Raw genomic sequence first — 15771 nt, 5'->3', positions numbered from 1 at the left:
AGACAGTGACATTTTTAATATCTGACAGAAAACAAAAGAGGAAAGCAGAAAGCCTTTTTAAATGTGTAGTGACGTTGGTAAGAGACAGGAATGAACACAAGCCTGATGATCTGAGTTCAATCCCCAGGACCCACACAATGGAAAGAGAGAACCAACTCCTCAAAGTTGTCGTCTGAAAGAAAGCTACACCTTCACTGTGCACATGCAACTTATACACACACACACACACACACACACACACACACACACACACACACACACCAATTATTATTTTTTTAACATTTAAAAGATTTGTTTTACCTTGTTATGCATCAAACAAGTCAGGATGTATTATTTCAAAGATGACTAAACTCATATAAGACTGCCTAAGGTGTTACACATAACTCTTTTACTAGAACTCCATGCATTGGCTAGTTTATTTAACTAGTCATTTCACGTGGGACATTAATACTCTTCTTCATACATGTTACATTTAAGAATCTGCTCTCTTTCTCTAGTCCATAGGCTTCACAATGCCAAAGCCATGCACAGGTAGACCCGCTCACTCCCCCACCTCATCTGAGGCCCTACACAGTACAGACGAGAGGGTCCATGCCAGTCTTTTATTGAGAAAGAGAAGCTCCTATCCCCAGGGCTGTTCTGTGTGCTCCAGGCAGCAGAGGCAAAGAGGAGAAGGCCTGATATCTGTGGGAGTGTCACAAGGCCCAGGACATCACCCCTTCTTGGCTTCCAGAAGATTCCAGACAAGTCAGAACAGCTAGGGTGCTTGGAACTCTGCAAGGAGAAGACATTTCAGGTCACAGCTGTACCTTTCCAGCTCCAGCTACCCAGCTGTTTCCCTTCCTCCCTGGGGAGCCTCGATGGACTTCCTAACTAGTTCTGAAGACTCTTATGATTTAGAAGTTGGTCTCATATCTCCTATTATCAAATAGGAATGGTATCTGCTCTGTTTTTGTTTTTGTTTTTTTTGTTTGTTTTGTTTTGTTTTGTTTTGCCCTGCCCCCAGCCCTCATGGCCCCCACACACCACATGTATTCCCACCCTCTGGGACATGTCACGTCTGCTTAGGCTTTAGAGCCTGGATCAAATCCTATCTCTCCCAGAAAGACCTCACCAGAGAGCCACACCCACTGTAAACACGGCAATCCCACAGTGTCCATATGAGGGGTGTGGTCTATGACTCATGATCCTTCTAACTACATTCTTCATGGCCTTCAGAAGCCGCCTTCCCAGGAGCTAACAGGGGAGTGTTAACAGCAGTGAAACCTGTTAACTTCACAGCTGGCCGAAGATCATCATGGGCAATCCTCACCTGATTCAGGTGTAGACCCATTGGTGAAGTTGGAGTCTGTGGGCAGGCGGAGCAGCTGGAGTCGGGGGACGCAGAAGCGGCCACATCCTGACTTGCAGCACTTTTCCCCAGGCTGACAGTTCTCATCCACCATGCAGTTGACAATACACAGGCCCACCAGAATTCTGGGACAATGACCATCCCGCCCTGGGGAGAACACCAGCACAAGGGAAAACACAAGGAGCTGGCTCCTCTCTTCCCAAATTCCCATCGACAGCTTTTAGACTCAGGTTCCAGGGGAATCAACCCCGACTCCCAACTCAATGGGGCTGGAGGCAGGGAAGCTGGAGGGCTGAGACACCTCTGACATGGGAGGTGTCAAACTCCCAGCCAGTTCCTGAGAGCTTGGTAGAATGCAGAGAGACAAGGTCCTGCCTTCTCCCTATGATTAAATTCCATGTCACTGCCTGGTCTGGCACTCTAGAAGAAGATTGATGCCCCTGCTTTGTGCATCAGTGGAGGGGGGAGGGTATTATGGTGTGTGTGTGTGTGTGTGTGTGTGTGTGTGAGAGAGAGAGAGAGAGAGAGAGAGAGAGAGAGAGAGAGAGAGAGAGAGAGAGATCTGAGACCAAGTGTCTCAGATCTCTCTCTGAAGTGTCTCAGGCCTGTAAGGCCAGCACATAGGGACTAAGCCAGGGCTCTGAGTTTAGGACCAGCCTAGGCTGCATAATGAGACCCTTTCTCAAAAACAAACAAAAATTGATCTGAAAAAAACAGTGATAGTGGGCAACTTCTTTACTAGACAGAGGCAATAGACCCCAAAAGAGGGGATTATTTACCCCAGGCACAAAGCAGAGCCCAGACCGAAGCCTCGTTACCACACCTCCCTCCTCTAGTTCTTTCCATGCCAACATTGACCTTTAACCCTAGAAGAAAGGGCTGCATTGGGTTGGAGGCCGGGGGATGGTAAAGATGACACCTGGCTCCCCAGGAAGGAGTCCACAGGAAACTCCTCCAAACTCACCTGGCACCCAGTGGGCACTTGTGACTCTCCTCCCAAAGAACCAACATACCTCCCTCAATGTCTCCTCGGCAGGCGTGGCCACAGCCAGTGCTGCAGCATTTGTGTCCCTGGGGACAAGATGTGTCCCCATCACACAGCTCCTCACATGGAAGAGGGTCAGCAGGACATCCACCACTTAATTCTGCCATAGAATCAAAGCATCGAAACTCAGATGTGCTCAAGCCAGGAACATGAAATACATCTCTCAGTGGACGTAAATATAGATTTTTAACATGCAATACACGCCAATATTCCACATTCATTCTACTTCTCTGGCCATGAACTACACTGCCTTTGGTGCTGGCAGTATGAAAAAACACTGTTCAGCTCCAATCCACCACAGCAAACAAATGAATGGCAGACCTTATGTTCACTCTCCCTTCCTTCGCTCTGTGACAAACATACAGTGTTTGACCCCAATCAACTATATCTCCTGGGATCTGTGCCCTGGCGAAGGCCCTTCCCACACTTCGCCCTATGACTTGCTTTTACCAGAGGGGCACTAGCAAGCATGGTGCAAGCAGAAACAAGGCGCACACGGGACCCTGTCCTCTTGGAATACCCCTCTCCGAAGCCAGGCATGGTGCTGCAAAGCAGCTTGAGCTGGAGTGCGGCGTGATGAGATGCACTACGGACAGGGAGCATAGGAGAAATGCATTCCCGGGGACTAAAGAAGGTTCGGGGGCCATGTTTGCCTGCCATGCTTTCCTGAATTTGATCCCCACTGTCCATGCCAAAGACTGGGTGTGGTGCAGCAGCAGTGGGATGGTGGAGACAGGCAGACACCTAGGGCTCACAGACCAGTCAGCCTAGGCAAATCAGCAAGTGAGACCCTGACTCAAAAAACACAAGGTGGACAGCTCCTGAGGGATGATACTCCAGGTTGACTTCTGGTCTCCACAGACATGTGCACATGCACACAAATGTGCAGAAATACACAAATTAGTTGCTTAATTAATTAAAATAAATAAATATGCTAGATGCGCACCTTTAATCTCAGCACTCAGGAAGCAAAGGCAGGTGGATCTCTGTGAGTCTGAGACCAGCCTGATCTACAGAGTAAGTTCCAGGACAGCCAGGGCCACACAGTGAAACCTTGTCTCAGAAAACCAAGTAAATAAGAAATACCATCCCAGACATTCCAGCTCCACTGAGCTCACAGCTGCATGTATGAATGACCTCACCTAAACCACATGGGGAGATCAGCTATCCAGTAGAGCCTGGCCACCCTCACAGATGTGATGAGGAATTAACTATTGTCTCTGGTCACTATATCTGGGGACAGTTTGCTATACTGTAAATGAGACTCATTCATAAAGCCCCAGGTCTGGTCTGAGAAGCAATGAGTCTGGCCCAAATGATTCGCTTCCTCCATACTCTCTTGCAACTGGAGGTGACCACAAAATAAAATGCTTTTTAATAATTTATTTTTATGTGCATTGGTGTTTTGCCTACATGTAGGTCTGTGTGAAGATACCAGATCCCCTGGAACTGGAGTTACAGACAGTTGTGAGCTGCCATGTGGGTGCTGGGAATTGAACCTGGGTCCTCTGGAAGAGCAGCCAGTGCTCTTAGCCACTGAGTCATCTCTCCGGCCCCTGCTTTTGTATTCTTGATACAAACTGCCACTTCACTTCTGTCTTCTCCCAAAGCCATACATGCTGTGGAGATGTAAGGTACCCTTCTTTGCAGTAGGAAGAAGCCACTAGCATGGGGACCAAGTCGAGGACTGGCAGATGCTTCCTTCCAGAGAGGGAGATGCTTCCTTCTTGGTAGCATCATTGAGTTGCCATGGCAGCTCTAACATCCACCTCACAACTCTTGTAAACTCAGGACAGTGAATCGTTATTCTGTTAATGTTCTGTTGTCCATAGACAAATACATTCTAGATGTGTCCCTTTGTCACTGCTGTGACAATAACAAAATCCAGAGAGGAGCGTGGGGCTGACCCAGAACTAGAGTAAGCTGGCGGCTAAGCAGGACAAACTCAGCACCCTGAATGCAATGAATTACATTCCACCACACCATTCTTACAAGATGCAGGCAGCTTGGCCCCGGGAGCAGGCACACCCAAAGAAGACTGCATCCAAGCCAAAACTAATTCACCATGACTCATTCCAGTTCTTTAGATGTGGAGGTAATGAACAATTAAGTTTTGTAGAAAACCAAAACATGCCTAGCCCAGAGTCTCCAAAGCAACAGGTTATGTATGATGACACATGGCTGGCTCCAGGGAGTCTGCCATGATGGAAAGAGCAAGTGTTGGACCCCAAAGATGAACCATAATAGTCTTGTGCTCTGGGATTTTCCTGCACAGGAATATTCTGTGTTGTTATGATGTCATATCAAAACTACATGCCCTGATTGTTTAATTTGGAGAACATGGTTACTGTAACTACCTGATGTATCTCACTGCACCTACTCATCATCTACTTGGCCAGCAGTGCAACAACTTGACAAAAATAAACTTTACTCCACCATTGAGAGAGCTGGATAGCAATCACCCCAGAGGAAAATTGCACTGTCACCAGCTTCTTAGAGTGTCACACAATGGACCTAAAAGGAGAGCCACCATACTTACCAGGTGTTGCCATTTTCACAAGCTTAGCTCTGCAGGGATGAAGGCCAGGAGACTCTGCTCCTCTGCTCTTCAGACACAGCAGAGACCCTTACCTCTGCTCTCTCCTAGCCCAGCTTCCCTTGAGCTCCCTAGAGTTTTGCCAGATTTCAAAAGCAAGGAGTAGACCCCTTGTGAGGCAGGCTGGGGTCCTGAGGATCAGATCACATCCCCTGACCATTACTCAGCACTACCATCGTCCTTCATATCCATGTCAAACAATTCCTGTCAGCTCAAACACTGGACTCAATGGGACTTCACTGCCTCTAAGTCAGACTTTGGTGGTTTGTTTGGGGTTTTGTTTGTTTATTTATTTTATGTTCATTGGTGTTTTGCCTGCATGTATGTCCATGTAAGGTTGTCAGAAGCCCTGGAACTGGAGTTACAGACAGGTGTGAGCTGCCATGTGGGTGCTGGGAATTGAACGCAGGTTCTCTATAAGAGCAGTACGTGCTCTTGACCACTGTGCCATTTCCCCAAGCCCCATACTTTCACATTCTTTTAAAGAAAGATTTGTTTTTATGGGTGTTTGTCTGCATGTATGTCTACACCCATGCCTGATGCCCAAAGAGGCCAGAAGAGGGTATTAGATCCCTTCTGGGATTGTAGACAGTTATAAGCTACCATGTGGGTATTGGGAATTGAACCTGTGTCCTCTGGAAGAGCACTGGCTGTCATCTTAACAGCTGAGTCACCTCTTCAGTCCTACCATCTTCGTTTTGTTTTGTTTTGCTTGTTTGTTTTTGTTTGTTTGTTTGTTTTTTCAAGACAGAGTTTCTCTGTGTAGCTTTTGGAGCCTGTCCTGGAATTCACTTTATAGACCAGGCTGGCCTCTGCCTCCCGAGTGCTGGGATTAAAAGTGTGTGCCACCACCACCAACGGCGGATCTCTGTGAGTTCGAGGCCAGCCTGGGCTACAGGCTCCAAAGCTACACAGAGAAACCCTGCCTCAAAAAACCAAAAAAAAAAAAAAAATGAAAACAAAAACAAAACATGGTGCCTGTGATGCCTTTGGATAGGATGCTCTGTCCTCAATGTCTTGGTTCTTCTAACCTATGTGAACTCAACCATTCCAAAGCGTGGGGTTCAATAAGCTCACAACTAATTATGCTGCCAGGGATCAGGACAAGAAACAGGACTGGTAGCTAGAATTGGGATTATCACCCCCACCCTCCATCTGCACCCCTCCCAACACCCCACCTATCACCAAAAAGCAGGGAAGTTGTAGTCAGTAAACGGGCTTTAGTCCTGCATCAGCTTCAGGGTTTTACCTCCCTGGGAATCCCCTCCTGTCAAAGAGCATCACGCCACCCTGCCCCTGAGATGGACACCTCACACCATCCTTGACACACCCTATCCCTCAGTGTCCACAGCCATTTACTTCTTTCCCTGGTCCTGTCAACTGCCTTTAGGTCTCTGCTTTTCCATGTCAGCATTATGGTGAGCCTTGGCCTAAACCACGATCATCTCTCACCCAGTCTGCCATGATGGCTGCTCATCTGGTCTTCCATCATCTACACTTGTCATCATCCATTCTTTGCACACCAGAACAGCCTTTTCAAAGTGAAAACTGGAATAGACCTCTCCCTCTTTAGACTCCCCTCAATGATGTTTTTTGGGGGGCTTTTTGAGACAAGTCTCATGCAGCCTAGACTGCCTTAAACTCACCATGTAGCTGAGAATGGCCTTGAACTCCTGATCCTCCTGCTTCTGCCTTCCCAATGCTAGGATTATGAGCATTTCCACCACACATGGCTTAGGTATTTGTGGTGATATATTGTATACCCTAATAAACTTCCCTGAGGATCAGAGAACAGAGCTAGCCACTAGATTAGACATAGAGATCAGGCATACACCCTCAATCCTATCTCTCGGGAGCCAGAGATTCATCTGGATCTCTGTGAGTTCAAGGCCACACTGGAAACAGCCAGGCAGTGGTGGCACACACTTTTAATCCCAGCACTGGGAAGCACACACTCCTTTAATCCCAGGAAGTAATATGGTAGGGCAGAGAAAGATAGATAAGGCGTGAGGAAACAGGAACTCTCTCTCTTTAGGCTAAGGATTTTGTAGAGGTCAGAACTAGTGGCTGGCTGTTCTGCTTCTCTGATCTTTCAGCTTTCACCCTGATATCTGGCTCTGGGTTGTTTTATTAAAAGACCATCTAAGATTCAAACAACAGGTACTTCTTTACAAATATTTTTTTAACTCCTGTTTATTAGAGTGTGTGTGTGTGTGTGTGTGTGTGTGTGTGTGAATGCATGAATGCCACAGTGTGCCTGTGCTGGTCAGAGAATAACTTCTAGTCAGTCTTCTGTTCCCACCACTAGGTTGACCGCAGATCCTCGGGTTTGTGTGGCCTTTACCGGATAAGCCAACTCACTGGCTCTAATTACTTCCTTCTGCACTTGGAATAAAATCTGGGAAGGAAGGGCAATGCTGCCCGACTCTGAGCCTTCCCCCTCCCCAACCTCAACTGGACCACCCTCTTTGATAGCCTTTCACTTCATTAGGAACAAAGCTCTCCCCTCCCTCACAGCCTCTGTCGTTTCGGCTCCCTCTTCACAACCCTCCACCAAAGGTGGAGAGCTTGTTCACCATCCGTACCCACATGCGAGGTAGGGCTGACTCTCCACGCAGTGTAAATGAGTGATTGATGAGTAAGTGGGCGGGTCAAAATGCAGACGAGTGGAGAGGGAAACAGACCAGCTGGCACTGGACTAGCTGTTGGAGGTCCTGAGCATTACCTGGCAGCTAGAATGCAGACTCTTCAAATACATTTCCTCCAGACTTCGTCATCACTCTATGAAGATGACAAAGGGGAAATTCAAAGAGATGAGACACTTGCCCAAGCCCACTGAGCAAACAGCAGAGTCACCACAGGCCACGTTCAGACCAGAACTTATCCCTGAGAGCACAGTCCAGTGTCTGCCTCAGGCAAGCTGACAGGCACTCGGCCTTCGTCAAACAGACCAGCTCTGCTACAGTATACCTGTGAGGATGTCAAAGGTTTTTCACAGCTCAGGAAGGAGAACTTCCTGGGAATCAGTGTCATCAAGAGCAACCCTGCAGGAACTATAGATGCTTAAGGTAGTTAAAGACTCAACTCCACCAGGTCCTGCTCAGCCTGGGGGCTCCCTGGGACCTTCAGACTACTTCCAGCCTGCCTGCCTAACCAACCCCAAGGGAAAAGGAAGTCCCATCTCTACTGGCCAGAGGCCAGAGTAGCTCACAAAGGTACCACACCTGGGCAGCAGCCTCACCCTCAACCCCCACAATTCAGACTTGAGCTTCCAACACTGAGAAGATTGTATGAGGCGCTACAAGCTGACCGTGAGTGCCTTGCCCACAACAGATTCCCAGGTTTGCTCTGAGAGCTGGGAACTGAGCGTCCTGACAAGGACTACAATGTTCTCGTCTCTCTTCTGAGCAGTCTGTCCAAGACAGCTGTCTAAACCAGCTACAGATGACACCACTAGGTACTGCAAAGGAGCTTGCCCCCAGGGAGGTACGGTGGAGAGAAAAGACGACATGTGCTGTGGAGTTTCAGGGTCTCAGAGAGGGGGTGATCGGCAGGGTGGGGAAGAGGGACTCTTGTACTCCTGGGCCAGCTGCAGTGTCACATGTGCCTATAATTGCAGCATTTGGGAAACGGAGGCAGGAGGACTGAAAATTCAAAGCCACCGAATGCTACATAGACAGACTATTAAAGAGGAGGAGAAAAGGTCAGGCGTGAAGAGGAGGAGGAGGAGAGAATGTTCTAGCCCAGCTCCCCGCCCTAGGAGCCTAAAGAAAAGAACCTAATGTATATTGAAGGACTAACACACCCTTTAACTCATTATAACAACTCTCCAGGCTCTTTCCACCTCACAGGGAAAGAAACAGAAAGAGAAGCACGAGAGGCTTGCCTGGGGATCCACTTGTCTCAGACAACCCAAATCTACGCTCGCAACCCTAACACACTGTGTTCTCAGGTGAGAGGCTGGCTCCAGTCTCTGCAGACAACAGAATGTCATTCAGGAGACAGAGGCAAGGGAGTCACAAGCTCCGGGCAAGCCTGAACGAAACAGTGAGGCTCTGTCTGCAAAAGAGGAAAGGACATAAAGGAAAGAAGGAAAGAGCCAGGTTTGCTGGTGCATGCATGTAATCCTAGGACTCAGGAGGTGGAGGCAGGAAAACCAGGGGTTCAAGGCCAGCCTTGGCTATACAGAGTATTGGAGTCCAACCTGGGCTACCTGAGACTCTGTCTCAGAACAAAAGTAAAGTAATAAATGATCTCATTTCAGAAAATAAGCCACCCAAGAAAAAAATGTATCAAAAATATTTTAAATCTATAAAACACCCTAAAGTCTGAGCAACAGGCAGACATAAGGTTGCATATTATATTTAGGTTAGTTCTCTAAAAGCCAATGTATACATCTAACATCACTCCCAGAAAAGGAGTTTGGAGAATGAAGAGACACAGGAAATGTGATCATGAGAATACTGGGAAGTATAAACAAGCACAAGTAGCCATGAAAAATCTAAACTAGTAGGAAAACAACTAGTTCCACACAGACACCACCTACAACTTCTTTTTTTCTTTTTCTTTTTTTGTTTGTTTGTTTGTTTGTTTGTTTGTTTGGTTGGTTGGTTGGTTGGTTGGTTGGTTGGTTTTCCAAGACAGGGTTTCTCTGTGTGTGCCCCTGGTTGTCCTGGAAATCACTGTAGACCAGACTGGCCTTGCCCTCACAGAGATCCGCCTGCTTCTTCCTCCCAAGTGCTGGGATTAAAGGTGTGCGCTGCCCCGCCGCCGCCGCCGCCGCCGCCGCCGCCGCCGCCGCCGCCACCACCACCACCCAGTGACACCACCAACTCCTAATAACTTTGAGTGACTCGTGAAGGACTGGTCAAGGAAGCATGGCCACAGCAGAAATGTGTCATCTTTCCACTCCCACTGCCACCTCCCTGTTGTCAAAGGTCGCTATCTTCCACTGGCTTTATCCTCCCGTCTCTGTCCCTAGTCATGCACGTGACTTGTCCTCTGAGGGTCTCTACAATGGATTCTCTCTTCCATATCCAGCCACACCCTTCCCTTGGTTGGTTTTAACTCCTTCTCCCAGCTGCAGCTTAAATACCACTACCCTAGACATACTTTCCTTAAGCCCCCAACCCAATGTGTGTGCCCATTATTCTCTCAGCATCCTTTATTGCTTCTTTGTTATCCTTATCACAATTCAAAATCATGTATTTATTTGCATGCTTTGTCCAGGACAGTGTACCCAGAACTCATCACTGGATGTAGCAAACAATAAACATCCAATAGATGTTTGTGGGGAAAAGATAAAATATATAAGTAGAGAAGTAGGTCACGATGACCCCGTAAGAGGAAGAAGGAGTCTCTTTCCGAAGCCTCCCTAACACTGCAGAATAAAAGAAAATCTGCCTCAACTATTAACAAGACACTAGCCCGCATGTGTGCAGAGAGAGCAGAAAGTCTCAGAAGCAGGTGAATAGGAGAGTGTATGCTGTCTTCTGCAGACATCAAGATTCTATTCTGCTGTCTCTGTATAGGTTCTTGGGGTACATTTTAGTAGAGAATCTCTCAACTAACGTGGGGATTGGGGATTAGTCAGCAACTTCCTACTCGGCCTCCACAGGAGAATATGTGGCATGGCCTCCTGGCATCCTGCTCCACTCGGCTAGGACTGATCCAACAAGTACTCGTGACTTGGGTACTCTGGATGTCTTTGTTCAGTTCTCAGAATACAGCTGGCATTTGTATTGTTTCTCAAAGTAAACTGAAACCACTTATCAGGGAATGATTTAGTACCCTGGCAGCAGACAGTGTGTGTGTGTGTATGTTTGACAAAGGAGCAAGTTAATCTGCCCATGGAGCATGAAGAGTGGGACTTACCCAGCTTCTGTATGAAGAGTGGGACTACACATCTCTTGTTGCAGCCAAATGTACAGCATCTCTTTGCGCTGAACATGCCTTATGTGTGGTACACATGTTAGAACAGAATGGTCTCTGAATAACTTTGGGACTACCTCTTTTCCTCTCTGTTTCAAAAACAGACACACAGGAGCTGGAGAGATGGCTCATGGGTAAGAGCACTTACTATTCCTATAGAGGACCTGGGTTTAGTTCCCAAATTGTCTGTAACTCCAGTTCCAGGGGATCTGGTGCCCTCTTCTGGCCTATGAGGGTACCCATACACCTGTGGTACATATAAACTTGAACAAGCACACACACACACACACAGATTAAAATAATACGTTTTTTAAAAGGCCTAAGTTGGCCGGGCGGTGGTGGCGCACGCCTTTAATCCCAGCACTCGGGAGGCAGAGGCAGGCGGATCTCTGTGAGTTCGAGGCCAGCCTGGGCTACCAAGTGAGTTCCAGGAAAAGGCGAAAAGCTACACAGAGAAACCCTGTCTCGAAAAACCAAAAAAAAAAAAGGCCTAAGTTGGGGAGATAATTCAGTCAATAAAGTGCTTTCTGAACAAGCATGAATAACTGAGTTTGAGGACCTGAGTTTGGATCCCCAGCACTCGAACTCTGTGAGTTCAAGGCCAGTCTGGTTTACAAATAGAATTCTAGGACAGCCAGAGCTGTAACACAGAGAAACCCTATTTCAACAACAACAACAATAATAATAATAATTTTTAAAATAACAAAGCAGGCTGATGGGATGGCTCAGTAGGTAAAGGCACTTGCCAAAAGCCTGAAGGCCTGAATCTGATCCTCAAGTCCCACATAGTGGAAGGAAAGAACCAATCCCCACAGGTTGTTGTCTGACCTACATATGCATGCCCTAGATGGTGCACACACACTAAATAAAAAAGCAAATAAAGTTTTTAATTTTTTTTAAAGAGGGGAAAGAAGTTGAGACCAATTACCCTTCAAAATGAGCTCCATTGGGAAGGAACACCTAGGACCATGGAGGCCATGATCAGGCCTTGGGATGGGAGTGGGAGGGGTAAGAAGGACAGCTTAAAGTAAAAAACAAGACAAGACAGCTGTGGTTAACAGCATGCAGGGAGGGGGAGGGCTCTTCAGAGAAACCTCTTGGTTTTAGAAGTGTTTCCAGGAGTGGGGAGCCTGGCCACAACTCAAAGCCAGTTTCGGGGAAGGCATCAGAGCTGTTTACAGAAACAAGGAGGAACATTTGTATACAAGTCCTTGCTGTACCAAAAGGAGGTAGGGAGCAGAGCCACAGGGGAGACGTGGCCTGCTCTCTGCGAGAAAAGCAGCTAGAGGCTTTGTGAGCTAACACCTGTAATCCCAGTACTTGGAAAGAGGGGGCAGGAAGACTGCAGGTTCCAGGCTATCCTGAGCTACACAGAAAGATCCTGACTTTAGAAGAAGAATAAGAAAAAAGAAGGCCAGGCATGGTGGCACACACTTGCAATCCCAGCACTCGGGAGGCAAAAGCGGGAGGATCCTGAGTATGAAATCAGAATGAGCTACATAGCGAGATCCTGAACTACATCCCTGAGTCCTTAGTGCCTTTTTTAAAATTATTATTATTTTAGGGGAGGCACATGGAGCTCAGAGGACAGCTTTGTGGAATGGGTTCTCTCTTTTCACCTTTGCACAGATTCTGGGGATGGAACTCAGTCTTTGGGTTTGCAGATGAGGCAGGAAGCACCTTTACCTGCTGAGCCATCTCACCGACCCACCTTCCCAGGATGTCTTAACCACTATCTTAAGCGGGCTTTCCTTCACAACAGTGCTTGTCCAAAGTAAAAGACATGGATCATCAAGGCGGCTCTCTTTCCCGATAGGAGAGAGCTGAGGTACGGAATGGACAGAGACTGCGAAGGGGGAAGGGGTGACCTACATCGCTAGGTGTCTGGAGACTATCTAGAACGTGGGAAGCTCTCTGGTTCTATCCATCCAAGAGATAAGTCCGAGAACACACTGGGATCTTGCCCCTCATGACAACATACCCCTGTGAGGTCTGCTTGGTGAGCCTTGGCACACACAGCCTGTGCTGTGGCACTTCTGCCCAGCAGGACATGACCTATCAAGTTGGCACAGATATTTGCATGGGTTCCGATCAGGAAGGCACTGTCCCTCTTTCACTGAAAGAGATTTCATATGAAACTGAGATAATTGGCCAGGCCTAAGGAGATGGGGGTCAGCCTCTACCAGTGGAGGCTGAAGAAATGAAGAGGTGGCTCACTGTTAAGAACACTTAATGTTTTCCCTATACCTCCCGTTCAAGGGGATCCTACTCCTCTTCCAACCTCTGCAGGCACCCATACACACATGCCATACATACAGAGAAACATCTACACAAATCTTGTTTGTTTTGTTTTGTTTTTCGAGACACGGTTTCTCTGTGTAGCTCCGGAGCTTGTCCTGGGACTTGCTCTGTAGACCAGGCTGGCCTCGAACTCACAGAGATCCACCTGCCTCTGCCTCCCGAGTGCTGGGATTAAAGGTGTGAGCCACCACCGCCCGGCCATCTACTCAAATCTTTAAAAAATAAAAAAATAGGGAATGCGAGGCAAACATATCTGGAGGAGCTCAGCATCTCCATGCATTCCTATGCAGATTATCTCTGCAGGCCTTCTCTGCTTGCCACACAGATACACACCCCCACGACTACTAAAAAACAGGCAAACCAGTAGTGCTGCAGAGACAGACAGACAGACAGACCAAGGGGGCTGTTGCGTGGCCCTCTCCTCATTTTATGAGCTCTAGAAGATAGCTGGAAGGTATATCCTTATAAGACCTAACTCCTTGCTGCAGAGAGTGCACCAAAAACCAAGCCAACCTATCCTTACTGTCCCGACAACCTTTCCATCCAGTTCTTCCTACAGGTGATGACTGGCTCCACAACTGAGAAGCCTTAGAAGGCAGATGATCTCTCCCCTGGAAACTTTCTATTACTTTTAGCCAAGGACCCCAGACGATAGCTCACCGTGCTCTCCTGCAGTTACCCAGGATGCCAGGGACCCGAGAGCAAGAAGTGCCTTCAGGAGGAAGAAGTAGCTTAGCATCCTGCTGAGGTTGAGAGTTGAGAGCTCAGTTCAGAGCAGAGGTAGCAGCAGAGGAAAGGACAGGACTGGGTAACTGCTGACAATCCAATCCCAACGGTTTCTTACATAATAACCCCCCAGGAATGTCTTCTCCTCCACAATAAGAACAATGATTGGCTGCTGGAGTGCGGAAAATTTCCTGGCACTGCCAAAGGGCACATGTGATGGGAGGGACCAAATACTGCCATACAATGTACACAATACTCTTAGACAATGACGAGGATCCCAATGGGAAGCTAGAAAAAAGGAGAGGTAGCTATTGGGTTAAAGGTCAAAGAGAGACCTTTGGAAGGAAAATGAGAGGGGGCGAACCAGACCACCTGTTCTTCCTGGGTTCACACTGGGACTCTGAGGGGGCAGACCAGAGAGGAGAAAAATAAAGTCCAAAGCTGGGGTCAGGAGGGCTGTGAGGGCTGACGACTCCAGCCAGCCAGTTTATTAGTATCACAGCTCCTTACATACCCCTCAAATGGGGAGGCAGGAAACAAATCAGTGAAGTTCACCCAGCAGGAGAATTTCAGGGAACTCTAGCTCCTCTTTTGCAAGGTACATTCTGGTACAGTAAGCAAAATATTTCATATCTCAGGGTTTGTAATATTTAACTACAACTTTACATGGAACCGTCGATCTCTGGGCCCTGGCCTCGGCCCCCCAGAGCCCTGGCACCAAACCATTGCTGGCCTTGCCAAGAATGGCCCTGGCAGGGAACAAAAGCTCAGTGTTCTTCCTTCTGTCCACAGGATCTGGAAGGGCCTTTGGCCCTACCTAGCTCCTGACAAAGGAAAGAACTGGAAAGACAACTTAATAAGAAAATAGTAAGCTAGTGGTGTAACTGAAGCGTTCTGTCCCATCCTGGGGAACTGTCAGAACCGACAGGAAAGCAGCATCCAAGTGTTCCAGCATTAATAAAAATGTACAAACAGTTTACAGCTTGGTCCTTGAGGAAGAGAGTGAGAGTGACCGGGCAATTAGTATGCAGGAGAACAAAGATCCGGTCCCACAGTCAATGTTCTTGGCGCTTTGCTTTAAGACAGGGTCTTGCGATGCAGCCCAAACTCCCGAGCCTCCTGCTGCTTCTTCCTGAGTTCTGGGATTATGTACAACATCACACCTGCCCATAGCCAAGGTTAACAATCACATCACAACAGGTTTGAACCTACATCTTTCCTAATGCAAAACTCATACACTTTACACTACCTGATTACTGTAACCTGCACAAAGTAACGTTATCACCCATAAATAAATCCAGTTCTCTCACTGACACAGCTTACCTCTGAGACAATAAAGCGGGGCTCTAGAGAACGCCACAGTTGCTAAACCCTTCATCCCTAACCTATCCCAGAATCAACCATCTGGGGGGAAGGAAAGCCAGCTCTCCGGAACAGGACAAATTAGTTCACAAGCCAAAACTCAACCTTCATTCTGATGTCTTCAGACAAAAGAGGCAGACCCCCGAGGCTAGTGGGTATTTGGGACGGCACGAGCGGCCCTCCTTTTGTTGGCTTTCTGGGGCCTTGTGCCAAATTATCAGATGTTCCTGCAGTTTTCAAGACTGAACTTCGGACAGCCCCCATGCGAAACCCTGTGCTCCCCAGCTGCCGTCTAAGCTCCTCACACCCGCACGGGTCCCTTGACTGGATGGTACCCCAACACCCACACTCGGTCCCCAGCCGTCGTCTTCCAGGGGTTTGGAAGCCCCAACCTCGTCCCCTACACCCAAGATCCGGAAATCCACCGAGACGTGGCTCCCCGGCGGCAGTTCGGTTCCC

General features: G+C 48.0%; 1 protein-coding gene across 1 annotated transcript; it reads right to left on the bottom strand.

Moving 5' to 3' along the window:
- Positions 1-588: 588 nt before the first annotated feature.
- On the bottom strand, positions 589-15765 carry Wfdc3 (WAP four-disulfide core domain 3). Its single transcript, XM_076571175.1, is given in 8 exon segments — positions 589-774; positions 1313-1498; positions 2365-2489; positions 8905-8910; positions 10863-10938; positions 10941-11012; positions 12920-13039; positions 13885-15765. Coding segments are annotated over 8 exon segments (681 nt in total). The 5' UTR covers positions 13964-15765; the 3' UTR covers positions 589-757.
- Between the last annotated feature and the right edge of the window lie 6 nt (positions 15766-15771).

This window comes from Peromyscus maniculatus, chromosome 4 (genome assembly GCF_049852395.1).
Source record: "Peromyscus maniculatus bairdii isolate BWxNUB_F1_BW_parent chromosome 4, HU_Pman_BW_mat_3.1, whole genome shotgun sequence".
Lineage (NCBI taxonomy): Eukaryota > Metazoa > Chordata > Mammalia > Rodentia > Cricetidae > Peromyscus > Peromyscus maniculatus.
The sequence above is the reverse complement of the archived record's forward strand: the minus strand, read 5'-3'. Positions and strand labels throughout refer to the sequence as shown.